Source organism: Cyprinus carpio, chromosome B11 (genome assembly GCF_018340385.1).
Source record: "Cyprinus carpio isolate SPL01 chromosome B11, ASM1834038v1, whole genome shotgun sequence".
In the NCBI taxonomy this organism is placed as follows: Eukaryota; Metazoa; Chordata; class Actinopteri; order Cypriniformes; family Cyprinidae; genus Cyprinus; species Cyprinus carpio.
The window spans coordinates 13,935,302-13,953,844 of NC_056607.1; the positions used below are offsets into that span (position 1 = coordinate 13,935,302).

The window sequence follows — 18,543 nt, forward strand, 5'->3', positions numbered from 1 at the left end:
GCCTGCCTTTTTCCTTTCTTTCTTTCTTTGGTCCCCTCCTCTTTTTCCCTTCTCGCTCTCTCTCCTTTGTTTTTTGCAATTGCCTTTCTGGTTCGTTTGCCTGTCTGGCAGCTTTAACACATGGAAGGTGAGAGGAAACCTGAAGCACTAAGACTCCCACATCTGGCTCAAGTCCCTCAAAGAGAACACATGTTCCTTGATGGCCCTGGGCGAAATCATGTCTAACCAACGTCTTGAGCCAAAGCTCTTAAATCTTTTGGCACTGATGAGGTCTTAATACAAAGCAGAATGACAAGTAATGTTTCCTCCACATTGATCCAGCCACATCGGCCTAGTCCTGTTAATATTTCACTCTTTACATAAGCAGAACGAGAACAAAAAAACAGAAGCAACGAAGCAGTTTCACTTAGATCTGTCTCCTGTTTCTCCTCCCTAGAAGATTGTATGTGAAAGAAAGAGAGGGCAGAAAAGAGCTCGATTTCCAAAGAACAGAGAGTGGATAGAGACTCAACAATGGAGATTGAGGTGGCAGCTGAGTGCCCATCTTGGAGTTTAGTGGATTGTGTTGTCTAAGAGGTCACTGAGCATTGCCCTCCAGCTACACAACTCAAGTGAGACAGCTTAAGACTCTTCTCTTCTCTCAGTTTCAAGGATTTGAAGATGTCGTCTAGAGGGTGCCAGCAGCAAACCCAAACAGTGCAAGAAAAAATCTAATGAGTAGATTCTTTGTGTTCACACCTGAAGCGGTTTTCACCTCTCGAGTGGAGTGTAAACCAGACCATTAAGCAATAGGCTCCCTGAATTTAGAAAAAGACCAACCTTACGCTAGCTTCCCTGGGCTGCCAGCTTCCCATCGGAATGTTCTGTTAGAGTGTTTTGAACTTGCCAAAGGATAAGAAGGTTAAACATGGATCCATTAGGAGAAGCAGAGGTGCAGCCAACCAAGGTCTCCATCCATTATTCAAAAAACATGGCCTTCTGAAAGCAGGCACTATTTATGACGTGCAGCAATTCTATGCCAATGACATGTGCTTATCATCAAGCTCACTAAGAGTGATCTGAACCACTTGATGCTGCATGAGTTTAAAGAAAATCAATTTGTATTTTGTGTATGCGTGTACATGCCAGCATTTCTGACCTTGCTGTGCTTTAGAGACAAAATTCCTGAGAAATGCCTCCAGAAGCTGTATTGAACAAACTAATGTCCATCTAATGTCCTTACAGGAAAAACAGTTTATAAAAAGGCTAAATAACATTGTTATTTATTTCTTAAAATGCAAAATAGTTTTTAAGGCTAGGGTTACTCTACTGACTTTCTACTTCAGCCCCTAATGTGTCTATAATGATCAGATTATTCTGGAATGTGTGGCTCATTTTCTAATAGAATTGTTAAATAGTAAAAACTGGAACTTTATAGAAATGATACAAGTTTGTAAAAATGTGAATATTTTGCTTCAGACATTAACTGAACCAATTAACACAATGTGAAATCAATCGTTTTGAACTGTACAGAAAGTATTGTGAACAAACGTTTGTCTGGTCTGAAAACGTCTTTATTTAATAGCCTCGACTGATGACTTGGATGGAAGAACCTGAATGCAATTTACTGTTGGCAAGTAACAAGTGGCTGATAAAAATCGAAAATGACCCAATAAGTGACTTTCCTTCTAAAAAGGCTTTTTATAGAGAATTGCATCTTGGAAACAGTCTTGAGTACACAAACAGAGTACATTTGTGCAGTGAAGCACATGTTTGCTTTTAAAATGCGTATGAGAAGGGCTCATTGGCTTCTAATAACTTTAGGCAGCAGTGTCTGATGCTGTACACTACATATGTTTAAAACACATAAAAAATAGCATCTGACCAATATATCTGACTAATGGGACATGTCTAGTGGGCTGCAAATACTACATGAAGAGTAATATTTAACTGCTTAATTAAAAATGACAGAAAGCTACCATATTTATACTGTTGCATGCATGTCAGCATGTCATTGTCAGTAAATATATTGATTCAACTAATGGTGATTTCATAATGGCTGTCTGTGATCAACAAAAGCTTAGACGTAGATGAACAGCACTATTATTAAAAATTTTTTGCAGACCTATACTTTAGCATGTGTTGCATGGCTTTCTCATTTCCAGCATTGCTTCAACAATTACCAATAAATAAGCAATTGTGGCCTAAAAATGCAGAGTTTCTCAAGGGAAAACTCTGAAGATGCCATTTTAAAGCCAGTTTGAACTGCACAATAAATATTTCCAGTGTTTTTGAGTTTTGTTGGATCAGTGTTTAAAATTGTTGCCATTTGTTTTCACTGACTGAACATGTTCCAGCAGTATGAGCTTTATTTTAAAATCTTTATTTTATGCTGACTCTGCACTTTGGGCAACTGACTATAATTAAAAAGCAAATCATCAGTGCTGATTTTTAACAACTGCCAGTAATGAATTTACACCAAGAAATAATACTTATTCACGCTGATATTGTACAAAATCGCATTTTTCCTAGGGCTATCAAACTACATAAACTTCAGTCATCTTCTTTAAGGTGAACAATGACACATGGACCAATGGAGACAAACGTGATAAACGTTTTTTTATTTAAGTGGCATTTGTTGTGGCAGTATTAACTTCATCTGCAGGCTCTAAAAGACAGAAGTTATGCTTTAGACATCATTAATGATTTGTTTATTCCTAAGTATGAAGTTAATAGTGCAAGATAAATCTGCGGCTGCACACTAAAAATAAACCATATCTGTAACCAAAAAGAAAGCCTCCTTTTGTCATTTCCCTTTCCATTACAAGCTTTTTACTTCATTGAACAATTACTGAGCTGAGGCATTCAGATTGATTTTTAAAGCAATAGGTTTAGACCACTGTATGAAATGAGCAGTCTGTATGAGGCAGTAACAAATTGGCAGACCATGGTAGAAACCGACAGATGCACAGTCTGTTTGCTACCATTTTAAAAGCTTTTGAAAAGCATGGAGGCCATCAGTGCACCAGCCATCTTGGCAAAGGGCTGAGGATACAAATCCAAAAAAGTTTAAAGGTGTCAAACGTTATCAAAATGTAAATGTCAATGTCAATAATATGACATGTTCGGTGCTAGCTATCCAATTTTCAGCAATTAAAGAGCAAGCACATCAGTCATTTACTTGATTTGTATATTGAAGCATAATGAGCAATAATCGGTACAATAATTCAAATCACCTGGCCATATGTCAGATACAGTTTAGGTGTGGCCGTGTAGTTCAAAGGCTAGCCGTTCCCTTGACCTAGTGTTCACACCTCATACACTAATCCAACTTCAGGCCTCTTGTTTCTATGTGCTGAGGCGAGACCTGGTCTCCCAGTCTGATCCTGCAGGTGCTCCGGCAGCCATATATCACCACTCAACAGGCCGAGCCATATGGTCCCCACAAAGAGCGGTATGTTTCAGAAAAACCGTGGGCCCATTCTTCATCCCCGACAAGGGGGGTTTATGGAATAAGTGGCCCTTCCAGCCCTATCACTCAAAACCCTAGCAGCATGTAAAGGAGAGGGATATTTAGGTAAAAACCCTGCCATGTTCTGTGCCCAAACTGTGTTATTAAGAACACGTTTTTCCAGTCACTCTATGAGGCGGGCCACTCTGATGAGAAAAGCCCATCGAGGGGCTCGTACAGTTACCGAATGCATGCAACGTGTCTGCCACACATCACCGCAGGCCGCAGAGACAGCGAATGTATCAAGAGGCAGGCCTGCTGTGGGAAGATGCCTTCATGTCACCAACTCTACAACGTGTGTTGAGTTTTGGGGGCGGCACTTAATACTTCACTCTAAGCCCACCAGAAACATCAAATGCAGATTTATGTTCTCGCTTAATCACCAGCTACTGTTTAATTTATCTAATAATAAAAATACCCCCAGACTGATTAATATAATGCATAGCCACTTTGCCAAAAGGGAGCACAAAGAAAAGCTCTGTTTCATATAAATGACTAGAAAAACAGCACATGGCGAGAAATCAAAGGAAGGAGTTTTAAAGGGTGAAAATAATCTTAACACAATCTTATCAGACCCAAGGCTTAAAAGACCTAAACGTATGACAGTCGAGCCAGCGTAAGTCTCGTTCATCAAATGCAGAGCTGTGTTTTCTCAATGCGTGACTCTGAAGGGTTTTGAACAATGGAGAAATCAGGTCGCTCAATGTTGTAATTGATATGCTGGGCCACTCCTATGGGGATGGGGTATCATAAACAGGGGAAATTGGCTGGGTGGTATTGTTTATTTTCCTAGACTGATTAGGCACACTTGACTCGTGATGAACAGCGCAGGTGGCAGAGATGTCTACAACACAAACACTGATAAAATCCACACTGAATCGATCCAATTTCAGATTATTCTATATGACCTGACCTGAGCGTAAAAGTCATCGCTCTGCAGTGTATTTGCACAGTCACTGTGGTTGAGCGTGATGCTGATGGATTGTGGGTAATGCTTAGAACTGACAGCCTAGCTAAATCCATGCACATGACATCTTGTGTTAGTGTCAGATAAAAACGGCATTCAACATATGCAGCGTGAAAAATAACATTCTGCACATTAACGCCATCACATGACTTATTCATTTTCATAAAACCGCCTCAGTCACATCCTCCTCTTCACATTTATTCCCTTGGGAGGCTGTATAGATTTTCCAGCTGCCTGCCTGGATGATCCATGATGATTATTATCTGAAAGGTAGAGCTGGTGGAAGGTATGGAAAATAGTAATGACTCTTTGCTATACCACATATTGTGCTCCTGTTTCTGCAAGCAGTGTTACTTCATGGATACAGCGTTTCCAGACATTGTTTAACCAACCCCAGCAGATGCATATCTCAGTAACTTGACTAAAAAGAAAAATCTATATTGGATGGACACACTTCAAATAATAATAATATTTAAAAATTGGCAATGTGCTTTCTTTGTCCTTTCCTTTTAGTTCTGAAGAGTTGATCCCAAAAGCTATTTTCCGATTAAATGTGTCTGCATTTGAAAATAGAAACAAAATGACCTCTCGTTGTTGAGGCCTCATATTTTCCACTGATTGTTGCTGCTGCACTTTAATTGATGGGTTGGAGCTCAAATAATAAGTTGTTTATCAACCTAAAGACATCTTTTATCCATATTTTCTTGAAACGTCAAATGAATGTCTCTGAATAAATGAATGCTGATGAGGATCCAAAATTAACTTTTTGGCACCCCAGCCAGTGGGTGAATTGAGAAAATGCATGGCCATATTTTTTTTAAGTAGGCCATGAAACTGTATTTAGCATCATTTCACAACACAGATCAAGACATCACTTACATAACTATAAACAAGATTAGCCACTCTCTGTCTGTCTGTCATAAAACTGCATTTGTCACACAAAAACATGAAGGCATGTGATTGTTGTCATTTTATAGCTTGGTTTAACGCAAGGAATACTCAAGATGTATGTCACCACCAGTTCTGGAAGAGAAAACATTAGGCATACTATTTCAAATATATTCTAAAAAGTATGAAGTTCTTAATAAGGTCAGTGGCCAACTGGCAAGTTTACAATTTTCTTTGCATTTGGTGCTTGGTAAATGTTAGATTTGGACCCTGACTGCAGGTATCCTTATGACTGTACGTAGAACAATATTTCAGAGGGTTCCAAAAGAGGGTTTCAATATCTAGACAAAAAAAAGAAGCCTTAAAGCCTCACTTATTGTATGGACCATCACACCCACCTACTGACCCTTGCTAAGCTTAACCCAACCATGGTCCTTAACGCAGATAACTCAGAACAGTTAAGTAGAGCCCTATGAAATCTGTTTTATTTTTTCCCAAATTCCGTTTTATTTTTTTCCAAATTCAGTTTTTTACATTTTCATTTTCTTGACTCCTTTTTAATTGTTAAATTACATTTTATTAATCAAAAAGCATTTCTAATTAATTAAACTCATGAAACTTATACATTTTCACATCAATTTATATAAAGTTTAACAAAAATTACATGTTTAGGGCCCTATGAAATGTTTTATTTTTTCTTTACCATATGTTTTATTGTTACCTAATTCTGTGTTTTAGCATGTCTAATTATTTAAATGCATAAAAACAACTTAATTTATTCAATTTTTTCTTAAAATAGCCTCATGAAATGTTTTTTTTGGGGGTTTTTTTTTCAGAAATTCTGTTGTGTATTTACATTTTTCTGGTTATCAAATGAAGGCATAAAACATTAATTTAATTTATCTTTTAATTATTGAAAATTAAGCAATCTTTATTTTTTGGTAAATAAATGGGAGATAAAACATGGAAGAAATGTTGTGTGATTATTCCTTTAAAAATAATGTTTGTTTCTTTTTAGTAGTAGTAGTAGGCTATGTATATTCTGCTGAACAATAGTAATACAATTTCTGGCAAATACTTGTCTTTAAATTAAACCAGACTTTTATTTTGCTGTAAATAGCTTTACAGTTCTGTGTATGTGATATAACGCTAGTTGTACTCAAATCAAACGGTCAAATGCCCATGGAGTCACTCTTAGAGCAGTTCTGGAGATGTTGTTTATGTGTTTACGTCCACATTTAGTGAGACGGCAGACACTGAAATCACTGCGAGTATCACACGCGCTTCCATATGTGTGTAGTAAATGAAACCGCGCTTCTGCGACATTCATTAACAGAGACACACAGAACATGCAGGATTCATATTTAAATCGACTTTTCTGGCTTAATATTTACAGATATTAGTTCATATCGTGATTTAATTTAAGTGTAATGACCTACTTTTGATCAATTCATCCAAAATTTGACAAATTCTGTGACATTCCGCGTTAAACTGTAAATTCAGTTTTTATGACTGGATTCCATGATTTCGTCCGTGTTTTCCGTATCATGGAAATCACAGGGCCCTTGTTAAGGCAGTCCACCATAGGTCAGTCTCAACTAATTGGACTGCAGCTGCTCAACACATAATACAATATAACATTACCCTTCTGTTGCTGTGACCCCTGGCCCTGGCTTAAAACTTCTTGATCCCCTTGCTTTCAATTCCAGCTTGGAATTGATTGTATTCTATTCTTTTCTAGTGGCCGATGTGAGGCTTACCAATGTAATTGCTGTAAGTAAACATACAATTATATACAATTAATTAAACATTCAAGAATTTATAAACATTTAATTGTGCCATCTATTCTGATGCTGTGATCTCGACTTCAAGTAAGAACAACAAAGGATCACAGACTTTCTGAAGGGTTCATATTACTTATGAATTAATAGGAATACAACAGAGGATTACTCCGCCCGCCCTTTCCAAGTGCAGTCAAGTCACAGCTATGGGCCAAATCGCTCAATTATCTCTGCTAATTCCCTCGGTGCCAAGCTAATGCAATTATATGCAAACAAATAGCTCCATGGTAACACTTTTTCTCTATGGCGCACTTCGCCTTTCAGCGACAGGTAATTTTGATAAGCTCGGCTTGTCAAAAACAGCCTGGGCATCCACTAGTGCAAAATTTCTAAACACAAGCGAAGGGAAGTCAAATAGCTGTATTTAATTTCAAATCGTACTTTATTAAGCGAAACAGGAAAGTGGCAATTGGACCCCCTACATATTATTTCAACATAATTCTGTCACCAGAGGGGCCATAGCATGCAAACTTAGATTAGCCATGAAAAAGTCACAGGTGGCCTGGGAATGGAGTCCGGGTGTTAATCCTGTAAGGAGGAGGCTGACACATAGCCCAAAACTGCGTTTGTTCCAGCTCACATTGCACTGCCAAACCAGTCTGATTCTTGCGGAAAACAACCAAGTGAGAAGTGTAATTCAGCACTAGTGTTGAAGGAAAAGGCATCAAGGCAAAATACTGCAGTAGCAATCAATGAATGTTTATACTTAAGCAAATTAACCCAACTTGGCTGCTTATTCCCCTGCCTACAGTTCGATTGACCGGAATGCAGAGAATTCACAGTTTGTTTAATTACGAAAATAGCAGGAATTTGCCTCTCAACAAATACAGTCCTCTGAGGGACAAAGACTGCAAGGCATCCATCACAGCATTCAGAGTCTGAACGCAATGAAAAAACAAAAAGGCATCCTGTGGCTAACAGAGACCCTTGCACTCACTTCTAGGATGAGGAAGCTTTCGTCTGTGAGTGCATGTTGTGACCCAGCCCTTTGCAATGGAAGAGTCAGCGTCACAGTGGTCCGAGACCGTTGCTGTGTTTGCCATTGACAAGGATGAAAGCAATAACATCAGGCTTAGTTATAACAAGTCCATGGGTCACATCCCCAAGGAGCCAGTAAAAGTCAAGCCGTCAGCCCCCCAGTCTGAAAGAGAGGATGTATGCAGACAAAACGGGGCAGACACGTTGCGACGGCGGAAATGCCAGGAGACGTCAAGTGTGTGCAGCAGTTCAGGTGAATGCGGCTTCCCTTTGTGATGCAGATGAGGATGCAATCAGCCTGCCTTTATCTCTGAAGACAGACTGTACTCTGGGAGACAGAGCAGCGCTGCTGGAATTGTGTTTGTCGAATGCCTTGATGGAAGGCAGATGTTTAATAGTGTGTGCGAACAAGGTCTGACCTACTGCAAGAACACACAACTGTCACTAATTTAGCTCAGGAAGATTGTTCTTGAATGAACAATTCACCCAAAAATGAAAAGTGTCATCATTTACTCACCCTCATGTCATTCCAAACCTCTAACACTTTTTCTTGGGCCCTATGATTTCCGCAATGCAGAAAACGCAGACAGAATCACAGAATCCAATCATTAAAAAAGTAATTTACTGTATAACGGTGAATGTCACAGAATTTGTCAAATTTTGGATGGATACATCAAAAGTAGGTTAGTACACTTAAATCAAAACGTGATATGGACTGGTGTCTGTTAATATTAAGTCACAAAAATACCATTTAAGTATGAATCCTGCATGTTCTGCATCAATGAATGGTTTACTATTGATGTATTTCGAAATTTGAAGCAAAAACAGAATGATCTGACTTCAGTTTTGTGAACCTACACATAAAAAATATCTGCATGAAACAGAAACAGCAGACTAATTCAGATTCACTCTCTGCCAGTAGGTGATGCCTAAAGTAGCGCTGAACAAAGCAGCGCTGCACTTATGGCAAGATGAAAAGGAAAAAATACCATCTAACCTTTTCTAAAGACAGTAAGTACCCCTCAAACATACATTCATATAAACCCCTACCCCTAATTGAATTGTGATTTGTTTAGCATCTCAACCGATTTAGTCACATATATCCTTACTTATCATATACAAATACAAACCTAATGGTCTTCACAACAACCTGTCAAAATAATATAAAAATAAAACAAGGAATATTTACCCCCAAAAAAAAAAAAAAAAAAAATTATATATATATATATATATATATATATATTTACCTGAATTTATTTAGCAGAAAAAAATGTAATACACAACACAAAAGTATTTCAGGGGGAAATAAAATAATAATTCATTATTTTTTCATAAAATAGATTCTTTAGATTATTAATATTTAGTGAAACAGTTAAAATGGATTCCAGAAAATTAATGGAATACAGAATTTGGTAAAAACAAAACTGAACACTATTGACTTTTACTGTTTGGAAAGAAAGTCATACAGGTTTAACACGACATGAGGGTGAATACATGTAAGTGTTGAACTTTAATATTTAATAGTAAATTATGCCTTTAACATCAATAGAAAAGTTAGTACTAAAAAGTCATCTAAGCAGTGTTGTCAAAAGACCCGGTACTTTCGGTACCAAGTCGGTACTAAAAAAATGAAAAGGCTACGGTACCAGGTTTTTTTTGCTGCACTCCAAACTAACAAAACACTTTAAAGACAGACACCCAGATCAAATGTAAGAGTTCAAGCAGGTAAGTTTCATTGTGTTTTCCATACATTTATTTATTTATTTGTGGCGCCCGCCACGTGAATGTCACACTGATCCAATATTCCAGTATAAAGTGCACAGGATTGCAGCTATCATAAATGTTATTAAAAAGTGATTGATGTGGATACTAAATTTGTTAAACTTTTTTTGATTCCCAAAAATACCAATGGTCCTGTAACAGTGGTTAAAGTGGTCTTGCTTGCACAAGACGAGGTCTGGTTTTATGCAATTATGCTCCTTTAATTAGACCCTTAAGACAACCAGCCAACTGAAACTTAATTAGCTAAACTACTCCCAGTGCCACAAGCCTAATGTACAGTAAAAAAAAAAAAAAATCACAATCAGGGGTCTATATGAACTGAACAAAAATCAATACTCCAACATCAAAAATGTGACATTCAACACACTCCTGGTGATGTTACAACATGCTTGAGGTCTAGGATCACTTGCAGTATGATGTGTATGACGGATGTTCATCCCCCAGGACCACCTTTTAACTGGGCGTATTATTATGGCTACACAAACATAGAACGAACAATGGAAGCTCACATATGCATGAGTAATTGCATTGCTCACAGCTCTAAGGAGTAAAGGACTGCCTGCATATTTCATTTTGAATGCATTTTGCAGAATGCTTAGTAAATTGCAGGAGACAGTTTGCTCTGCATCTGGTTACAGTAAAGATAAACCTTCTAGCAAACTAGGCCAATGGGAATGAGAAAGAGCCATTCTGATCCACCAGTAAGCACTTAGATGTGAATAAATAGATTGATTAGGATACATTAATCTATGCACGAACATAGATTAAATGATCTAAGTATGCCGTGATTAAAATAATTTCTATGTAAAGTCTCTCTAGCTCTGTACTGAACCACAGCCTGAGCCTCGTCTTGTACTGCAGATTGAAACAATTATCACCTCAAGGTAAAAAAACACAGCTATCATTTAGCTGTTTTAGAAAACCCCACATGACCTTCATATTTTGTGGCATACAGACCCTCATTTGTCCTCTCTCTACACTAACATTAAAGTCAGCCAAGCTCAGGTAATGGTCAAACTGCCATGTTATTGTTATGAGTAAAGGATACGGTTCTCCAGCTTTGAGATAATGTGTAAATAAGCACAGAAATAGCTAAGTGTATGTACAGAACATTATGTGAAACAAAGATATGTGACAATTTTAATTGATTGTCAACAGTTGCATTCATGTTTTCCGCACACATTACAATTGTAATTAAAGTTTGTTTAGAGCAAATATGTTAACTGCAATTTGCAAAACAGTAAAATTACCAAGGAGGAAAATCTTAATTTTTGTTTTTTTAATCACAACAAAAGCAGTACCCAGATACATTACAAGAACCAATGAGCACAGAGAGCACAAAGTCAAATTAAAAGTCATTAAACATAATCAACTCTTAAAGTTTAAAAACAAATCTTGAATCATGCTGCAATACTTCACAGAGGCCTGAACCATTCAGCATATGAGCATTTACATTTATTCATTTAGCAGATGCTGTTATCCAAAGCAACTTTTGGACAACAAGCAATTCATCATAAAGAGGGATATAAACACAGGAAGTGTTTGTAATACAAAGTTCAGACACTGTTCAGATAAGTACAAGCTAGACATTTGTAAATGAACATTAAAAGAAGAAACACAATTTCAATCGATTCATTTTACCCCTTTGACATCTGCCACCAACTGGTTATGTGTGGCGAAAAAAAAAAACACAAATTTGGGCTACTTTCAAATGTGAATATAAATGCAAAATATATGATACCTGGCCATTATCTTACATTTCAATACTCATATATGGTAAGAGAATAAATTTTAATTACTATTTGTCAATTAGGGTGGGTAGTCAGAGGATTCAAGATGAAGTTATCAATCTAATGTCAAATAACAAACTGTCTAGAATGCTAAGAAAAATAATGTCATATTCACCAAAACATGAAAAATGGAGGTAACACTTTACAAAAAGGTTCCATTTGTTAACATTAATTAATAACAGTTAACCCTTTAGGCGCCAGGTTTTTTTGGGAAAATGTTGGATTTTGACATCAAAATTTCAAAAGCTTGTGGCTTGAAATGGCTTAAAGATAGAGATCTACTGTAAATTAGAAAAATGTTGGGCATGACCAAAAGTTTATGTGGGGTGTAAATATACTCATCTAATTAGCATATTATGTCATCAGGGGGCAGCCATCTTAAATTTAATAATATTCAGGTAATAATAGATATTAAATTGATGTTTGCACGTATTTGCATCTTGTTGTTGTGTTTGTTGTGTTTGTTGTTGTTGTTGTTGTTGTTGTTATTGTTGTTTTTGTCTTTTTATCCTCATTCCAAATGATCAGAAAAGAGGAAACCAACAATAAAACACGAGAAAGTACTAAATTATTACTATATTACTATACTATATAGTAGTAAAATGCATGTGCCTATTTTTTGATCAGTTGACCAGCTATCTGCCCAATCAGGTAACTAGGTGACACAGTTTATAGTTCTTGAGAGTATATGGTACCTCTCATTGCATGGCACAGCACACCTACCCCAAACTGACTGCACCTGTACTTTGTCTGCCGGCAACCCTTAGAGCGTGCGCGATCAGCAACAGCTCTCCTATGGACACTACGACCGCGTACACCCTTGTCACCCCATCCCCGTTGGGCAAAGGGTCGAAATGATCACTTGTTTGTGCTTCGTGAACACTCTTGCCTTGCACGGTGCTGCAAAGATGTACTGGGAGAAGTGTGACTATTAGACGACCAATCGTCATTTCCAAAAGGCATATATTCCCCTTCAGAGTCAGAATTGGCAAATAACATTTGCAGCACATCCTCACGGTACAACTTTTTATTAGCCATTTGGCGATTTTCTCTCACAAATCTCACAATTTACTCGCAAGCTATGAACAGAACTGCTTCCGCATCAATGACACGAGAGCTCACTTGCTCTGCTATTTCCTTTTTGATAAATAAAATTTAATTTAACTATTAAAAAGGATTCTAGAAAAATTAGAATGGAATTTGGGAACAATATACAATACAATATGGTTTGTGTTATTTTAATTTGGGGTGTTTTCTTCTTAACAAAAAAGAATGTTTACATGATCAGGATGGTACCACCTCCGCCTCATTTTGAGCCAGGAAAAACCCTGCTAAAGCATTGATTGCAACATTTAAAATGAAAAGTTTATCCATTTATGTTAGTTAATGGACCTAACATTATGGAGGTAACATAGACTAACAATGAACAGCTGTAACTTTCACAAAGATTAATAAAGACTGTAACAAAAGTATTGATCATTGTTAGTTAAAGTTAGTTAATTCATTAAATATAGTTAACAAAGGAACCTTATTGTAAAGTGTTACCAAAAAAGTCTTTAGCAATATTCAGTAATTACGAATCAGCCTATAATTGGTAGAGTATTAAAATGAATGGGGAAAAAAATGGTTGTATATCAAAATTTGGGATAATTAACGTTTCATTTTAAATACAGACTATGATTCTAGTCCTAGTCTGCGGTTTGAAGGGATATAGATTTCTACCCCACTGGAGTGTGACCATTTTGTTGGATGGAGTGACATCACTTTTAGGGCTCATCAAGAAGGGAGGATTGTGGTAGAGAGCACCTCTGATCCACCTCTATATGGAGGGAGTATAAAGGGAGTTTCCAGTGAGCATCACAGTCACTCTCAAAACACTTGCAGGAAAGTGCCTGGACCTGACCAAAGTAACCCTTTATTACAGGCAAATAATTACAGATAGCGTGAGATTCATCGCAAGTGGATCACACCAATATGGTCAAATTCTGAAGAGGGGAGTAATGAGCATAATAAGTTCGGCAGTCATTACTAAATTGATTTTTTCAGTCATAATTACGTAGCAAGACAATAACCAGCATGTTTTATTAAATAGACTGACTCGACTTAAACAAAGGAGAACTTCTTTGATAGGGTTACTGTCAACAGATTGTAAATTCCTTAAATTGCTGAGTGCAGTTGCCAAACACAATAACCTGCTTAAAAAAAACAGCAAGTGCAGAAGTAACACACTCATGAAACAAAAAACCTTCAAGTCCAACACTGTCAAAGATAGCATGCTGTGTCAAAAGCTGCTGGATTTTTGCAAAAAAGAAAAAAAAAGCCCATTTCCCATGAGTCTCTCTGCTATTCCAGACTTTCTGCATGGTCAAGGTAGCCCTTGGCCGTTCCCTCGAAATGTGACACCCGTCTCACTTGAGAAACAACTGGTACCAGCACTAATTGAAATTTTGCATGCAAAGTGACAATAGCCGGGCCCTGGGCAGCATGGATTAGACACTGAATGGAGGCGTATTCTTTGTGAACGCCACTGTGGAGGCTAGCGTACAGACGAGCTCCCTGCATCTGCTCATTCAGCGGACTGAGAAAACACAGGATTGAGAGCAACCACTCGCTTTACCTTCCATCTAATCCTGTTTCTGAACCTCTATCACCACCTCTCTACCCCACGCTCTGCCTTTTGTTGCTCGCCCAAAAAACTGTAATGCTATGTGTCGGCTTATGCTGCAGTGGCCCACACTCGGCGTATAGCTAGAAACGGACAGGATGCATTTACATTTGAAAGCAGATTATTCAAACTTGGCAGGCACTTCAAAGTGGAAGTGTTGATATGAGGGCTAAAATGGCTATGTTAACAAACAATAGCTTTAATTATCCCTCTCTCTGTTGTTTGGAGATGTTATTGAAATAGATTGTGAAAAGCTTAGATGAAACAAACTTTGCACTAGCACAAAATGCTGAGCAAAAAATAAATAAATATCAGAGAAACAACAGTATTTGTGTAACTTCAGAATCAAATGAAATTCAAATGAAATATTTTGATAGCTTTACAATGATAAACTGACCAATAAATTACAAAAAGCAGAAACTAAAAGAAACTGAAAATATTCATATACACAAGTCATGAAAATAGTATTGTGATACTAGATTATCATCAAGGTCCTTATTAAAACCAGCTGTACAAGCTATTTTTACTCTTGAACAAAACAAGGTTGTAGATATTATGCGCAAACTTACTAAAGACAAATGTCTAAACATTTCCATCATGTTGGAGAGCACATTAATATATAATCAGCATTCAGATATTTGTATATACAGTATGGGAACAGACACAGCTGCATATGGGACGTCTCAAGATGAGAGAGAAGTCACATTGTATCATGACATTATGACAGCAAAATGGAATGCATGCTGGGAATATTGAAATAGCGAGGAATCTTTTGTACGACTGGTGTCCTACTTACAATAGACGCCAACTGTGATGTCGTAAACAAAATGCAGCTTGACCACGGCCCTATAGATAACCTGCTTAATAGCATTTTAAAACCATCAAGCATTTAATTGTGATATGTAAATCACATAATGCAAATCCAGCGGATATAGTAAAAATTCATTTTCTAAATGTATTCATTTAAAATCTTACACATAACATTGTGTCATTAGACTGCAGCAACTGAGAAGCAAAGCAGAACAGAAAAAAGGGGGGGGGGCAAAATCAGACAACTCTGAAATAGAGAAACGACACAAAATAAATTTTTTAATAATCACTGAGGAGCCACAGGCACAAGAACTAATTAAAAATTAGTAATTTTTAACTGAAAAATTACTAAATTACACTGTAAATTCAAACATCTGCATATGGCAAGCTTACATTAAACAAAATTTATAAATAAAATAGCCACTGAGGAAAAGTTCAAAGTCCCTAAGACTGGCAGCATCATTTGATGTAAAAACACAATGAAGAGCTGATCCATATTTTATGGTCACCGATTGGGAAAAATCTGTCTAAATTCACAAATGCAATTCCCGCTTGGGCTTGAAAAAAAGCACTTGATGCACTTTATTCTAATGCTAAAGGAGTCTCAGACTCAAGAGAATCTTATATCTTGAGTTTCACTACGATGGCTATGCAACCTGTTTTAATTATGATATTTCACACGGACAAGTACACATAAATTAAATATAAGAGAACTTGCAGCAAAATGCATTTGAGTTACCACATCACAACTGAAATAAAACATCTAAAATTACATGAGAATTTACACACTTAGCGAGGAGAATAAATACTGTTGTATAAGGCTTTAAGATGACGTCAAATCTCACAGACCCATCTCCACTACTGCCTTTGTTTTTAAGGTCGAGGCAGTGCTGACCTCTTTTTCAACTCTCTAATTTTTCATCTGTAAGCGCAACGCTTTAACACCATTGGCTGAAAAACTAGGGTGACACTCAGAGGAAGAATGTGTATCGACCAATCACTCCTGATTTTGTGATTAAGTGACCCATAAGGAAAATTTTAACATCTTGATTACAGGGGGAAAAAGCATTAAGACATAATAGTATGACTAATATCACTAAAATTTACTTTATATATATATATATATATATATATATATATATATATATAAACACACACACACACACACACACACACACACTGTATACATATACACACCGCCGTTAATTCTGGTGAGTGTGAAATATATATAGTTGCCAAAATCCACTCAATACAAAATATGGAACCTCTTTTCCAGTACAAAACAATGTAGAAAATCATCATTTATACTTTTATGTAGAATGAAGACAGTGATAAAAGCAACATTTATATTACAAACAACCTTTTAGGACCATAAGTGCGCAATCAGAAAAATTATTTTAATTCTTTTAATTCCTTGATTAAATTATTTTTTTTAATTAAAATTACTGTATATATTACTCATTATTAAAAGCTTGCCACCTTTCAATTTAAATTAAATTTGGCAGTGAAAGTATTTCAACATTTTAAGCAAGTCCATTAATATTCAAGTGACATGATTAGTAAAATTAATATTCATAACTATCTGAAATTGAAAAGTCAATACAACATAAATGTAAAAAAGTTAAAATAATGTTTAAGTAGTTATGGTTTATACTGCTCCATGTTTTTTTTTTTTTTAAAGAAAGATTTATTAGCAACAGAAAAAAGTCCTGCAGTGCTGTTGACTGAGCTCTTACTTAATGAAAATACAGTTGTGCCTGAGTATCCAAATGTGTTAATTGTATTATTATTATTATTATTATTATTATTATTAATATTATTATCTACACTGTTGTTAGTCTGTGTGTTGAGCATGCTAAATATCTGATAAAACCTTTAATCCAAAAACATAAATAAAATGACCTCGTTTTAAAATCTCCAGCCTAAATGTACAGATTTGTGTATGCCTATATTCATCCATTACATGACAATAAACTCAAGTATCATTAAACTTGAGAACTACAGCCACAAGAGGTTCCTGTAATACCAGCAATGCCTACTTAAAATTCATTGAGCATAATTCGCTGGACACAGACACTTCAAACTCCCGGGGACTGAAAGTGTGGTCAGTAAGTGAGAATAAAGGACTGTATCTGGTTGTTTTGTAATTGTATGCTCAATGAAACCTGTTTCATTGTCCAACATGCTGAGTCCAGCATCACCGGTTCAGCTCTGAATACCCGTTGCACAGAAGTGAATGTGTTGAAGAAATATAAATAAGATTAGCATACCTATAGAAGGGGTTTGGGTTTAATATTTCACCTCAGAAATTACTGTACAAATAAGGGGCGCGAATCTCGTGCATGGCTCGCGCACACACACGTTTCCTACGCGTTAAATAACCGTTTTAATGGTCCTACTGCATATAATATATGATAAATATATTATTTCTCCAACTCATAAAGTCATTTATCTGATGCTTGCCAAATAAATGCGTTTATGAGCAACCTGTGATGATTTTATAGGATATAGTTTGCCTGACAGAACAAGCCCCATCAAAGGAATACGTTCCTGTCAGGGAGAATGTAACCGTTAAAAAATGTCACATTTTTCCGAGTCTCATACCACAGTTGTTGATTAGCGAAAAATGCTTTCGTATCTTATTCCTTGAATGGCATTCAAAACTAACGTGCCGTGACCGTAAACTCTCAATTAGTCGGCAAGATGCTGGACTCGCAAAACACGGGGAGAAACGTCTTACCTTCAATAGCCAGGACTGAGGGTAGCGTCCATAAAATCCATAGGATATCCATCATTGGTTTCTTAGGAGAGAAATTATATAAAGTCCAGACATTCAAATAAAATGAGCCCTGAAAGCCATTGATATCAGACGCTGGCGCAGACCGGCAGACTTTCACCTTCCGTTGAATGAATACGATGCCATAAACACACAACTAAAATCCTAAGCGAGTATGGACGAGACCAAATGAGTCAGACGAGGGGGGACGGTGGTTAGGAGCTCCGCGCGAGATCGGCTGTAGGAGGAATGTGCATAGGAAACGTCGCTTTATAAATAAGAAAATCTGTTTTAAGTATTATTTCAATTATAAGAATCGACCCCAGTCCATTCCCGTCGGACAGACAATTAAAGCTTCAAGTCAGCCAACCCGAAAGCGCAATTTTGTTCGGTCCCACCTGTCAATCAATGCAAGAGCGTAACTATTCAGCCTTATCAGCGGATGCGGTAGAAAAATTGTGGCAATTGGGAATACAGGGATGTGTGAATTTAGACACACTCTTGGATGATTTATAAAGATTAATCGAAAATTATGTTTGTTGTAATTGTTGTAATG

The 18,543-nt window shown here is 36.8% G+C and overlaps 1 protein-coding gene across 4 annotated transcripts in view; it reads right to left on the reverse strand.

Moving 5' to 3' along the window:
• LOC109072068 (ephrin type-B receptor 2) overlaps positions 1 to 18,154 on the reverse strand; it is a 145,314-nt gene extending 127,160 nt beyond the window's left edge. Inside the window, exon 1 of one of the 4 annotated variants that reach the window (XM_042734029.1) lies at positions 17,952 to 18,154. In XM_042734029.1, the coding sequence (XP_042589963.1) occupies positions 17,952 to 18,006 (55 nt within the window). In that variant the 5' untranslated portion in view covers positions 18,007 to 18,154. The remainder of the gene's footprint in view (positions 1 to 17,951) is intronic. The other 3 variants (XM_042734028.1, XM_042734031.1, XM_042734030.1) reach the window with 3 other exon arrangements.
• Positions 18,155 to 18,543: the final 389 nt, after the last annotated feature.